The sequence below is a fragment of the Bos taurus genome, chromosome 27 (genome assembly GCF_002263795.3).
Source record: "Bos taurus isolate L1 Dominette 01449 registration number 42190680 breed Hereford chromosome 27, ARS-UCD2.0, whole genome shotgun sequence".
Lineage (NCBI taxonomy): Eukaryota > Metazoa > Chordata > Mammalia > Artiodactyla > Bovidae > Bos > Bos taurus.
This window is the reverse complement of record NC_037354.1, coordinates 5,445,197-5,459,993: the sequence shown is the minus strand read 5'-3', so window position 1 is coordinate 5,459,993 and position 14,797 is coordinate 5,445,197. Positions and strand designations below refer to the sequence as shown.

Sequence of the window (14,797 nt, the reverse complement as noted above, 5' to 3'; positions counted from 1 at the left end):
CCAAGTCTCTGGCTGATCCCTGACCTACGTGTCCACGAAGCAATCAAGTCAGCCTGCAGCTAAAGCCTTGCTTGAATGAATCCAAGCAAATACCCAGCATAGGTCTTAAAATGACAGTCCAAAGTTTACAGCTAAATATATCACCTGCTTCCTAAAACAAAATCAGCACCCTCTGGAGTAACAGTAAAGAACCCAGAGTCTAGATAACACTTACCATGTCCAAAATACAACTCAAAGTCCTGTTACAGAAGAGTCAAAAAAAATGTGACACATTCTCAAGGAACAAAGAAAAACCAATAGCCACCAACCTCAAGATGCTGAAATGATCAGACAAGGAATGTCTATAACTATCTTCTGCCACAGATTGGAAAATACATGTGTAATGAAAGACAAGAAAAGCAGAGATAGGAAATCTCAGCTAAGAAACAAATCAGCAAACATAAGAAAGAACCAAGTGGAAATGTTAGAATTGAAAAATATCTGAAATGCATTTAGTAAATAGACTTAATGACAGGATGGAACTGATAAGAGAAAAGAGTCAATGAAACTTGTGGGAAAATTTCAAAAGCTGTATTACACGGGAGGGATTGGCAAATGACAGCCTACAGGCCACCTGGCCCATGACCAGGTTTTGTTATAAAGTTTTATTTTTTATACTCATTTGTTTGCTCTTCTCCAGGGCTCTTCCCACACCAGGGCAGGGAGCACTTGAATATAGACCACAAAGCCTAAAATATTTACTACCTGACTCTTTACAAGAAAGCTTAGCCAATTCCTGATATCCAGCTAATTAAACTAGTACCAGAAAAAGAGGCACAAGAGACATTTGAAAAAACAACAGCCCAAATTTATCATGCTCTTAGATGAAATATATAACCTTATATCATTAAAAAAAAAAAACAAAAAAAACTCAGCAATATCTTCACAGAATAAATTTAAAGGCACCACATCCAGACCCTTAAACTTCTGAAAACCAAAGATGAGAAAACCTTGAAAGAAGCCACACAAAAAGACACAGTACTCACAGTGGAGAAATTATTTGCATGACTACAGGCTTCTTATGAGGACAGAGACAGGGGAAACACCTTTTAAGCAGTGGAAAACAGAAGCAAAAAACAAAAATACTGTCAACCTAGAATTGTATAACCATTGAGAACATTATTCACAAATGAATAGGGACATATTCAGATACAGAAAACCACAGAAATCTGTTGTTACCTGATAAAAAGAAATGTCAGACTGCCAGGATTAAAGGGAGAAATAAATAATTTAACAGAAACACTTGGCAAATGCAACACCCCAATCAATAAGGGATAGAACAATTAAACAAATCAAGAAAGACAAAAAAACACTTCAGTTCAGTCTCTCAGTCGTGTCTGACTCTTTGTGACTCCATGGACTGCAGCATGCCAGGCTTCCCTGTCCGTCACCAACTCCCGGAGCTTACTCAAACTCATGTCCATCAAGTCGGTGATGTCATCCGACCATCCCATCCTCTGTCATCCCACCATCCCATCCTCTGTCATCCCCTTCTCCTCCTGCCTTCAATCTTTCCCAACATCAGGGTCTTTTCCATTGAGTCAGTTCTTCGCATTTGGTAGCCAAAGTATTGGAGCTTCAGTATCAGTCCTTCCAATGAATATACAGGACTTTTGTTTTAGAATTAACTGGCTTGATCTCCTTGCAGTCCAAGGGACTCTCAAAAGTCTTCTCCAACACCACAGTTCAAAAGCATCAATTCTTCAGTGCTCAGCCTTCTTTATGGTCCAACTCTCACATGCATACATGACTACTGGAAAAACCATAGTTTTGACTAGACAGATCTTTGTCAGCAAAGTAATGTCTCTGCTTTTTAATATGCTGTCTTGGTTTGTCATAGCTTTTCTTCGAAGGAGCAAGCATCTTTTAATTTCATGGCTGCAGTCACCATCTGCAGTGATTCTGGAGCCGAAAAAAATAAAGTTTGTCACTGTTTTCATTGTTTCCCCATCTATTTGTCATGAAGTGATGGGACCGGATACCATCTTAGTTTTCTGAATGTTGAGAAAAAGCCAACTTTTTCACTCTCATCAAGAGGCTTTTTTTTCAGTTCCTCTTCCCTCTCTGCCATTAGGGTAGTGTCATCTGCATATCTGAGGTTATTGATATTTCTCCCGGCAACCTTGATTCCAGACTTGTTATTTATCCAGCCCAGCATTTCACATGATATACTCTGCATGTAAGTTAAATAAGCACACTGATAATATCTAGCCTTGACGTACTCCTTTTCCAATTTGGAACCAGTCTGTTGTTCCATGTCCAGTTCTAACTGTTGCTTCTTGACCTGCATAAGGTTTCTCAGGAGGCAGGTCAGGTGGTCTGGTATTCCCATCTCTTTAAGAATTTCCCAGTTCGTTGTGATCCACACAGTCAAAGGTTTTTGCATAGTCAATAAAGCAGAAGTAGATGTTTTTCTAGAACTCTCTTGCTTTCTTGATGATCCAACGGATGTTGGCAATTTGATCTCTGGTTCCTCTGCCTTTTCTAAATCCAGCTTGAACATCTGGAAGTTCATGGTTCATGTACTGTTGAAGCCTGGCTTGATGAATTTTGAGTACTACTTTGCTAGCGTATGAGATGAGTACAATTGTGTGGTAGTCTCAACGTTCTTTGGCATTGCCTTTCTTTGGGATTGGAATGAAAATTGACCTTTTCCAGAAAAACACTGAGAAAACAGTATAAATAAGCTAGATCTAATAAACATCTGTATATAGAACATTGTATCCACAATAACGGAATGAATACACATTCTTCTCAAGTGCACACACAACATGCACCTGGCCAGATCAAATGTTAGGGCATAAGAACAAGTCTCAACCACTTTAAAAAATCTTAAAATATGTTCTCCTCTCACAACAGAATGAAATGAGATACCAAAAACAGAACCAAGTTTGGAAGGCTCAAAAATATGTAGAAATTAAATAAGAAGCTCCTAAATAACCAATGGGTCAAAGAAGAAATCATGAGAGAAAATGGTAAACACTTGAAATAACTTAAAACAAAAATACCAAATTTCATGAGATGAAGCTAGAGCTATCCTTAGAAGAAATTTGTAACTGTAAACACATCAAAAAAGAATCAAGATTTCAAATGAATTTTCTAATGCTCTAACTAGAGAAATAAAAGAGCAAACTGAACCCAAAACAAGCAGAAGGAAACAAATAATTATAGTGGAAATTTAAAAAAGAGAAGCAACACAATGGAGAAAGAGCAAAGAGACCAAAAGTTGGTTCTTTGACAAGATCAAAGAAATTGACAAGCCTTTAGCTTAAATTGATCAAGACAAAAAGAAAAGCGATATTAATTCATACTAGGAATGAGCTGCTACTGACCTTATCAAAATAAAAAGGACTATTACAGAATACTACAAACAAGTGCATGCCAACAAATTAGACAACCTAGATGAAATGAACAAACTTCAGAAAGACACAAACTATTTAAACTGACGCAAGAATCGAAAACTTAAGCAAACCTGTAACAAGAGACTGAATTACTAATCAAAAACCCTCCCACAAAAAAAGGCCAGGCCCAGATGGCTGCACTGGTGAGTTCTCCCAAATGCTTGAAGAACTAACACCAATCCCTATAAACTTCAGAAGACAGAAGAACACAGCCCAGCTAATTCTACGATGCCAATACTGCCTGACTCCAAACCTAGAAAAAGTCATTCTAAGTACTGAGCAATATACCTTATGAATACAGCTGCTGCAAAAATGAAAATAAAGTACTAGCAAACTGATCCAGTTTAAAAAGAAAAGTATACAACATAACCAAGCAGAGTTTATCCCAGGAAAGCAAAGTTAGTTCACCACATGAAACCAATCTAATACAGCACATTAATGAAATGAATGATAAATATATATAAATCTCTCTCTCACATGAATATCTCAATAACTGCAGAAAAAGCATTTTGACAAAACCCAACATTCCTTAATAATAAACAAATCGAAACCAACAAAAACTAAGAATAGAAGTAAATTTCCTCAACCTGACAAAGTGCACCTATTAAAAAAAACATCCAAAGCTAACATCACACTTAATAGAGAAATACAGAAAGCTCTTCTCCTAAGACTGGCAGCCAGACAAGATGTCCACTCTTACTGCTTCTATTCAGTACTGTGCTGGAGGTTATAGTCAGGGCAATTAGAATAGAAAAGGAAATAAAAGGCATACAGATTGGAAGGGAAGAAGTCAAACTATCTCTGTAGACAGATTACACAACACCATATACAAAAAATTCCTAAGAAAATCACAAAGACACTTAGCTAATGGCAAGTTCAAAAACTTGCAGGATACAAAATCAACATACAAAAATCAGTTATATTTCTGTATTTTAATAATTGAACAATCTAAAAATGAAATTAAGAAAACAACTCCATTTACAATAGCATCAAAAAGAAAATAAATTGGGAATAAATTTAACCTAGAAGGGGCAAGATTCACACAATGAAAACTACAAGACATAACGGAAAGAAATTACAGACAAGAAAATAAAAACATGGCCATGGATCGCAAGATTAAATAGCAACACTTATATAATTAATGACTTAACACAATCTCTATTAAATATCAGTTGCTCCCTTCCCTCCCTCCCTGCAACTGACAAGCAAATCCTGAAATTCATACAGAAATGCAAAGGAACTGGAGGAAAATAAAAATTGGAGAAGACACACTTCCAACTTGAAAACTTACTGTAAAGCTACAGTAATTAAGTAATCATGAAATTAAAAGGCACGTGCTCTCTGGAAGAAAAGCTATATGACAAACCTTAGACAGTGTATTAAAAAGCACAGACATCACTTTGCCGACAAAAGTCCATATAGTCAAAGCTATGGTTTTTCCAGTAGCCATGGAGGGATGTGAGAGTTGGACCATAAAGAAGGTTGAGCACTGAAGAACTCGTATTTTTTAACTGTGTTGAAAAAGACTCTCGAGAGTCCCTTGGATAGCAAGGAAATCAAATCAGTTAATCCTAAAGGAAATCAACCCTGGATATTCATTGAAAAGACTGATGTTGAAGCTACAATATTTTGGCCACCTGATGGGAAGATGTGACTCATTGGAAAAGACCGTGATGCTGGGAAAGACTGAAGGCCCCAGGAGAAGGGGGTGACAGAGGATGAGACAGCTGGATGACATCACTGACTCAATGGACATGAGTTTGAGCAAACTCCAGAATACAGTAAAGGACACGGAAGCCTGGCATGCTGCAGTCCGTGGGGTTACAAAGGGTCAGCCACAATAACAACAGTAATCAAGACAGTGTGGTGCTGGCATTAAGATAAACACACAGATCAATGAAACAGAACTGAGAATCCAGAAATACATCCATGTATCTATGGTCAATTAATTTTCAACAAGGACATCAATTTAATTTAATGGGGAAACAACAGTTTATTCAACAAGTGGTACTGGGACAACTGGACAGTCACATGTAAAAGTGAAGGTGACACCATAGCTCACACCATGGGCAAAAACCTAACTCAAGTAAACCACAGACCTAAGTGTTAAAGACAGAACTATAAAACTCTGAGAAGAAACCACAGGTGTAAATTTTCACGCCCTGCAATCAGGCAATCATTTCTTAAATATGACATTTAAAACTGAAACAACAAAAGAAAAAATAGAAACACTGGGCTTAAAAATTTTTAACTTGTGCTTCAAAGGATACCAACGAGAAAGTGAAAAGGCAACCCACAGAAAGGGAGAAAATGTTTGCAAATAATATGTCTGATAAGGGTCTTATTATGTGTGCAAATAATATGTACCCAGAATAAAGAACTCTATCTCAAACAAGAAAAATAACTCAAGTTTTAAAAAATGGACAGTGTTTGAGTAGACATTTCTCCAAAGATAAAATAGCCAAGTAAACCACGAAAAGCTTTTCAACATAATTGGTCACTAAGGAAATACAAGTCAAAACTACAGTGAGATACCACTTCACATCCACAACAATGGCTATCAACATAAAGAGAGATAACAAGCCTCGAACATTACTGGTAGGAATGTAAAATGGTACACTCAATCCGAAAAACTGGCACTTCCACAAAATGCTAAACAAATGGTTTCCATGTAACTCAGAAATTTCATTCCTAGGTGCATATATACCCAAGAGGATCAAAAATATATATATTCACATGAAAACTTGCACATAAATGTTCATAGCAGCATTACTCAATGGCCAAAGTGCAAATAAACCAAATGTCTGTCTACCAACTGATGAAGATGAACAAAACATGATATTATTCAGTAACTCTAAGGAATAAAAAACTGACACAGGCTACAACATGAAAGAAACTCCAAAACATGATGCCAAGGCAAAGAAATCCAACACAAGAAGCTGCATAATGTCGGGTTCCATTTACAAGGAATGTCCAGACTAGGTAATTCCAAAGACAAAAAGTAGATTGATGGCTGCCAGGGGCTGGAAGTAAGGAGCCCAAGGAGAATGACTGCCAATGGTTATGGACCTTATTCTGAGGGGATAAAATGGTCCTGGATTAGGTAGTGATAACTGCCACAAACATCTGAATAGAATACATTAAAAATTACTAAAATGTACACTAACAGGGCGAGTTTATAGTATGTGGATTTTCTTAATTAAAAAAAAAAAGAAAGAAGGAAAGAAACACCAAACATAACTATTCACACTGAAAGGAAATAACAGAAGAAATTCAGATCCTCAGAAATGAAGAGTAAGAGAAAGAATATACAGATAAACATGACACTATTTTTTCCTCTTAATTTATTTAAAACACAGACAAGTGTTTAGAGCACAGTGACAACACTGTCTTGCAGGCCTCTACTGCATATGGTTGAAATCCATACGACCACCCTAACACAGGGGAGGGGGCAGAAACTACAGACACACAGTTACCAGGTCTCTACCTGTATTTTATGTGGCATGGTACAATACTAAGTCTAAGCAGACTCAGAAGTTAAGGATCTATTTTGTAACCCCTAAAGCAATCACTAAAAATAAATAAAAAGAATGGAGAGAATTTTAGTCTAAAAACTAACACATCAAATAATCCCAAATAGGGACGGAAAAGGGAAGAAAGGAGCAAATGTGTCTCCTGCCTCTGCCTGGAAGGCCAATAAGGGGTGATGGGCCATGGCCGGGAGCCCACCAGCCCCACATCTCAGTCCAGGATGCTGTCCCAGTCAAAGGGCTGACGCCAGGGCTGGGGGAGAGTAGGCACGAGGTCACAGAGACACAGGAACTGGCTGAAGGGACTCCCAGTAGCCAAATCTGAATGATCTAAGCACCAGACAGACAGTGTGAACTATAAGCCGTTGAAAAATACAGGAACCCAGGAGCTGACACTAATCAATCAGTGTGGGAGAAAAGAAGGCTCTTTCTCACAGCACACAGCTGGGCACAGCCCGAAGCGGTGGACTTGGAAAATAGTCATCCTATAAGACTCAGGGTTAAGGTTGGTTCAGGCAAGAACCATCATGAACGATATACCTGGGGCCAAGGGAGCAAAAGGTCTACATGATCTGAATCTGCCTCCCCACAGGCAGCTTATTAGCCTCAAAGGAAACAACAGTCATCACACAGTGGAAAAAAAAACCAGCAACGCCTTGCCAGGTGACCGAAACTCGCATCCCATTAGGAGGCAGACGGAAACGGCAGGTTTCCAGGTAGGCACACCTCACTCATGGAGCCTCTTGAGTGGGAAACCATAACCTGAGCCTAATCACGGGGAAACAGGACACATCCGAAATGAAGAACACCTTGTTTTAAACAAGAGGGGAGAGTGAGGCTGGAATCTTAAAACCTGCCCAGACAATGGAAGACAAAGAAATGGAATCAATCGTCATGCCTCACTGTTAAAGTTTTTTTTTTTAACTAACAGGCTTAATTCTTTTAGAGCAGCTTCACACATCAACAGCCAAAGTCTATGCCTTATATTTTGCCTTACTGTTTTCATATAAATTTACTCTAGTTTTCTAGAAAATCAGCAGTATGACTCGTTTACATCTGGATTTCAGGAAACTTGATTTATATCATTGATACCCCACTCCCTCTGACCTCAACCTCCTCCTAAAGCCTCCCCTTGACTATTCCTGCATTCTTGCATGGGCTGAATTGTGTCCTCTAAATTCACATGAAGTTCTAACACCCAGGACCAAATGACATGACTACAGTTGGAAATGGGGCCTTGAAGGAGATAGTGAAGGTTGAATGAGGTCCCTGAGGGTGGGTAATCCAGTAAGACTAGGGTCCTTATAAAAGAGATGAGGACACAGAAACAGCCAGACCAAGTGAAGACAGAAACAATATGGCCACCAGCAAGCCAAGGAGAGAGGCCTCAGAAGAACCCAACGCTGTGGACACCTTCATAGTGGACTTCTAGCCTCCAGAAGTCTGAGAGATACATTTCTGCTGCTTAAGGCCACAGTCTGTGGTGTTTTGTTAGAGACTGGCCACCTTAGTAGACTAACAATCTGCTTCTCTGTTCCCTCAACATACCACACAGACTCCGTCTCAGGGTCTCTGGGCAGGACCCGTCTTTCGTCCTAGGAAACTGAGGATGTCAAATGCTCCCAGTAAGAGGCAGAGAAAAGATGGAAACAGAACTTTATCTAGTTCTGTGATTCATGCAAAATATCTCCACACTCTACCAATACTAGATAACTTAAGGGGGGGAAAAAAAAAAAAACAGGAGAAAGGACTCACTTGTCAACCCAGAGCACTGAGACGAGCTTCACGCCTCTCTTCTGTGCTTTTTCCCAGGTGCTCTGGTACCCGTCTTTGAACACGACATGAGTTACTTGTTTGTTAAAAGTTTTTGAAACCTGCAGACAAAAGGCAGAAAACAAATTTATTACTACCTGCATAAGTTTCTTAAGTACAAGCCAGTGTCACTCTTGTAGACACTTGCCAAAAAAGCAACAAAATAATTAGCAAATAGTATCAACCAATATATACAATAATATATACAAATAGTATCAACCAATATATACAATACATTCCCACCCCTGTTTATTCCAGGACTGCAAGGCTGGTTTAGAACAAAAAGTCAATCATTATTCACTTCATTAACAAAGTAGAAGAGAAAAATCATAGCCACCTCAATTACATGCCAAAAATGCGTTCGATAAACTTAAAAAGTTTATTAATGAGGAAAATTCACAGTAAATTAGGATCTGAAAGCTGGTATAAGACTGCATGATGGGAAATGCTAAAACCTTTCTGTTGAGGAGTATCTCCATTCTATCCAACTGGCCCGAGCCAGCACCGTATGTCAAGAAAAGAAAAAGTGTTAGGATTAGAGAAAAATAAAACGACCCTGTACAGGTAAGAGTCAATTGTGCACATTGTTAAAAAATCCCCAAAATGCCACAGAACTCAGAAGAGTTTGATAAGTTTTCTGGACACAATGTGGATATGCAAAAATAACTAGTCCTATATAACAGCAATAGGAAAAAGAATTCAAAAGATATCATTCATAACAGCAACAAAATAACCAGAGAAAAATCATAAAACATCACTGAGAAAATTAAAGACACCCATATCAGCAAAGGCATACATCATGTTGATGCTTTAGAAGATTCCCGTGTATAAACATGTCAGTTCTCTCCATACTGATCTGCTGTTCTCTATTCAATACCAATCAAGATTCCAAAAAAAGCTTCAGGCTACAAACTGACAAACCAGTTCCAATTATGTATCTGGGAAAGCAAAAGGCCAGAACTCCTTGTATCTGGGAAAGCAAAAAGCCAGAACTCCGTGCTTGAAGAACAAAGGGTGAGACTTATTATAAAGAGTAATTAAGACAAGCGGAGTTGTCATGAGAACAGACTGTATGGGTACTGAAACATGGTTACCTAATGACAAAGGTGTCACTGTGCTAAAGGACAGTCTTTTCAATAAACGGTGTTGAGACAAATGATCATCCACTGGGAAAAAAATCAAGGCTATGGTTTTTCCAGTGGTCACGTATGGATGTGAGAGTTGGACTGTGAAGAAAGCTGAGTGCCGAAGAATTGATGTTTCTGAACTGTGGTGTTGGAGAAGACTCTTGAGAGTCCCTTGGACTGCAAGGAGATCCAATCAGTCCATTCTGAAGGACATCAGTCCTGGGTGTTCATTGGAAGGACTGATGCTAAAGCTGAAACGCCAATACTCTGGCCACCTCATGCGAAGAGTTGACTCATTAGAAAAGACTCTGATGCTGGGAGGGATTGGGGGCAAGAGAAGGGAACATCAGAGGATGAGATGGCTGGATGGCATCACTGACTCTATGGACATGAGTTTGAGTGAACTCCGGGAGTTGGTGATGAAGGGAGGCCTGGCATGCTGCAGTTCATGGGGTTGCAAAGAGTCAGACATGACTGAGTGACTGAACTGAACTGAACTGATTTCATACCACATACAAAAACTAATTTCAAATGTATTATAAATCTAAATGTGAAAGGCAAAATGATAAAGCTTCCGGAAAATAAGAGAAAAATTCCCGCAACCGCCATGTAGAAATAGATTTTTTAAAACAAGATACACACACAGAAGCTTACCATAAGGAATAAACTACCATTATCATCAAAAGATGCTGCTGCTGCTAAATCACTTCAGTCGTGTCCGACTCTGTGCGACCCCATAGACGGCAGCCCACCAGGCTCCCTCGTCCCTGGGATTCTCCAGGCAAGAACACTGGAGTGGGTTGCCATTTCCTTCTCCAATGCATGAAAGTGAAAAGTCAAAGTGAAGTTGCTCAGTTGTGTCCGACTCTTCGTGACCCCATGGACTGCAGCCTACCAGGCTCCAGTCCACGGGGTTTTCCAGGCAACAGTACTGGAGTGGGGTGCCACTGCCTTCTCCGCAAAAGATGCCATTAAGGTGAAAAAGCAAGCCACAGGCAGAAAATATTGCAATTCACTTGGCTGACAAAGGGGTCAACTGAAGAGTATAAAGAATGCTTACAAATCAAGAAGAAAAAAAAAACCCAATGCAAACATGAGGTGGAGACCTGAACAGGTCTTCAAAATAAGTATGGGAAGAAGTACAGGAAAATGGAAATGCACACCAGGCTGATACACCACCAGAAACACACTGTGATGGCTGAAGGTAAAGACAGACAAGACCAAGGATACACAGCAGTGGGGCTTTTATATGCTGACAGAATTATAAACTTATTCAAACACCGCAGAAAGCTGCTAGGAAATTACCGACAGCTTTCTCAGATGTGAAACGGTCTCTGTCACACAGAAGGCATCTTTGTTCTAAAAGATACAGGCTAAATATATTTAGGGACAAATTATGGTATCTGCAACTTACTTTTGAATAGTTCAGGAAAAAAATACATATACTGTTTAGAGAGATGGAGTCCAAGCAAGTATGTTAATTGTTGGGTCTATATTCACCATACTATTCTTTCAACTTTTCTATTTGAAAAACTGCTAAATAAAAGGTGGTGGGCGGGGGCGGGGGTGGGGGGAGGAATTCAAGAGATCCAAGACCGTAATACTACTCTCAAAAGCCATTCTGCCAACTCCTATGTTCCACAGCTTTCTCCTGTCACAATAACACGTGGAGCACAAGTATGTAGCTGGTATCATCAAGTGGAAACCCTCCCAAAATCCTAATGGATATACCTTCTGATTTAGCAGGAAAAAAGGTGTCTTCTCAGGTTCAAAAGCAAACCCCGGGCCCTGCCTTCTGACTGTCACCCTAGCCTGCTCTTGGATCTTGCCCCTGCTCACTAGGTCAAGGAACACGGTGAGTCAAAGGAAACTCAGGAGCAGACACTCTGCCTGAGTAAGGGAGAACATTGCCCTTCAGTTTATGTTATGCCCTGACCGTCCCTAATCCTTGCCCTGGCTTCAGTGGTAGCTTACTGTGTTAATCTCTCCTTTAACCAGCCGACCAGCCCCCCTCCCCCAAGTCCCCCCAGCCACGAAGTCAGCTCACATCTGAACCCTGCTTCGAGCTGCTGCCTTCACCACCCCATTCCTCAGATCTCCATGATTCCCTTAACCCAGCTCACTGAACATGGTGGCACTCAACAATGACCTTACAGCTTTCAAGCTCAAAGAATATATTTCCCAATCCTAACTTTTCTTAAGCTTAGGCAGCGTTTTAGAATTTCCATCTTTGAAGTATGTTCCTCCTCCCACTTTCAGGCGTGTTTTCTGGATTCTCCTGGTATCCTTCCCAGTCTCGGTCCCAGGGTCCATAACTCCCATACCAGCCCTGGAAATACTAAACAGGCTCCACCTTCAGCACTTTTCATTCTAACCACCTGGGTAATCACCACACCTGACTCTTATGTTCTTGATGCCTAAAACAGTATCTCTAGCCCTGACAATCTCAAGTTCCAGATTTGTACATCCAAATGTCTATCAGGTTACTTCCAATATCCCCAGATTCACAACTTTTCCCTTTAAAAAAAACTATTCCTTTTCCTGTATTCCACACTTTGATGAAGAATATCAGGCATCCGAATAGCCAGTGGCAGTACCTGTATTTCCATCCTGGAGCTCTCCCTAGCCCAGCTGTTCTCAATTTCTCGTACCATGGTTCTCTCCTTTTTTCTTCTGCCACTTACCCACTGTCCTCTTTGTCCATCGTGCTTTAAGTAAAAAATCCCAAAATAAGAAAATGCAAATAGATCTCCTTATGTTTCAGATGACTGTCAGGTGTAGCAATGGTAAAATGAATTTCTTACCTTCGCCCCCATATCCACAAGTTGATTCCTAAAAGTCTTTGAGTAATTTTCTGTCCCATTGGCTGACCACACTTCAACATAGGCCACAACATCTGAAAACAAACAAGATGCTAGCATAGAATATATCTGATATACCCTCACCCAAAGATTTCAACATATTTTTCTCCTGTTCTATTCACATTAAAAAGTAAATTTAAGATTTCTTCTGTTAAAATTGCCATTAGATTCTTTAAAATTTCAAGGGAAAAACAACTTTACTCATACATATGTCACAGTTTACATTCTCAACTCTTCCCAAATTCTCAAACCAAGCCTAACTTTCTAGAGCCAGAGTCTGTTTTCTGTAAAGGACCAGAAAGCAATTATCTTAGGCTTTGAGGGCCAAACCACCACTCCGTTAGAAGGCTGCAGCACAAAAGCAGTCAAAGACAAAAGCATAACTGCATTCCAACAAAACTTTATGGAAAATGAAGCCTGAATTTGATATAGATTTCATTTGTCCTCCTCCTTCGGTTCCTCTCAACCATTTAAAAAAGTAAAGGGCACTTTTAGTTTGCAGGTCCTACAAAAAACACGGCCAACAGGCAGCCTTCGCGGGGCAGGAAACAGTTTACGAAACCCTCCCTGCTCAAAGCCTGGTGCCTTTCAGGCGTGCCTGGAGGGAATCATTCCTCACCGAGAGGTTCTGGTCACGTTGACAGAGAACAGGGAGAGGAGTTACTGGTTCTTTTTCTAATTTCACTAGAGCCCCCTCCCCGCAAATCCACCCGGCCATACAAAGACGCCAGAACCCAGAAAAAGCTGAAAACCATCCCCCCCCCCCCCTCGGGCTCCCAGCCCTTCGCGTGTCTGCGCCGCCCGCCTGACCCGGCCCAGGTCGGGCGGCGCGGTCCCTGGGCTCCGAGACGGACCCCCAACCGTCACGGGCGGTCCCGGTTCTGGGTTCGAGGACAGATCCCCGCCTCCTCCCGGCAGCCGGACTGGCGACCCCGGGGTTGCCGTGACCCGGGCGCCCGTCCTGAGGCCCGGCCGCCGCCGCGCCGGCTCGATACCCGCCTGCTCACCTTTCAGGACCGGGCCCCCAAGGCTCCCGGGGGCCGCCATCACGGACGGCGGTGACGCGCAAGCGTGACGCAGTGACAGCAGCGCGCGTGCGCAAGGCGGGCTCTGCGGAAATCCGCCTGTCCGCGTCCTCTGAGCAACCAATAGGGGGCTGGGGGCGGGACCAAGACCCCTCCGCGCGGGCAACGGAGGCAGGTTCTCTCCGGGCGTACCTACACGGCGCGTCAGCTCCTGCATGGAGACCCGGGGTCTCCGGTTCCCGCGGGAGGTCCCCCTAGCCGGGCTGTCTCCCTCGAGCCCTACAGTCCGCAAACCCCAGAGCGGATGAGTCTCAGAGGGAGTGGGGGAGCCTGCCCTCAGGAATAGCCTGGCCGCCTGGCTCCTTATCTTCTGAGTGTCAAACTTCCCGCCAGCCCGGAGTCCCGCCCCCGCCGCGCAGGCCCCGCCCCGAGGGCTGCGCGCCTGCGTCCTGCGGGAGCTTGGCCCAACCCCCAGCTTCCCTGCAGTGACCTGTAGTAAGGGGCGACTGTTCCCCACCCCCCGAGTTGATAAGCGTTCTCTGTTTAATCTACTCGAAACACTAAGTTAAAGGACCGTGTTGTCTGTATTAAAGAAGGAACCACCAAACGTGTGAGGAGTTTCATTTTTATGGTTTCAATACCATTTTTGTGTTCTATCATGTAGAATATAGTCAATTACCAGGCTTAAAGAAAAATAATCTTAGGGGAGTTCCCTTATAATCAGATGGAAATCAGACTGGACTTGGAGTTTGGGGGCTGATATCAGCCACTACAGGGCAGGGAGGCCTGCAGTCCATGGGGGCCAAAGAATCGGACAGGACTGAGCAATTGAACACCACCACCAATCAGCCACTAACTAGCTATGAGATGTTAATGAGTTACTAACACTCTCCAAGTTTCATTTTCTTGTAGAAAAGCATTAATAATAGTAGAGATAATGCTATGCTAAGTCACTTCAATTGTGTCCGACTCTGTGCGACCCCATAGACGGCAGCCCACCAG

At 41.7% G+C, this 14,797-nt stretch overlaps 1 protein-coding gene across 7 annotated transcripts in view; it reads right to left on the bottom strand.

Moving 5' to 3' along the window:
* The window catches only part of MCPH1 (microcephalin 1), a 240,070-nt gene extending 226,233 nt beyond the window's left edge, over positions 1-13,837 (bottom strand). For 6 of the 7 annotated variants that reach the window (XR_009493066.1, NM_001103315.2, XM_059882159.1 and 3 more), the window contains 3 exon segments: positions 13,778-13,837; positions 12,714-12,805; positions 8,726-8,844 (listed from right to left, as the gene is read on the bottom strand). Coding sequence is in view for 5 of the 7 variants with exons in the window: in NM_001103315.2 (NP_001096785.1) it covers positions 8,726-8,844; positions 12,714-12,805; positions 13,778-13,817 (251 nt within the window). In the remaining 2 variants the exon portion in view is untranslated. 7 annotated transcript variants of the gene reach the window in all.
* Positions 13,838-14,797: the final 960 nt, after the last annotated feature.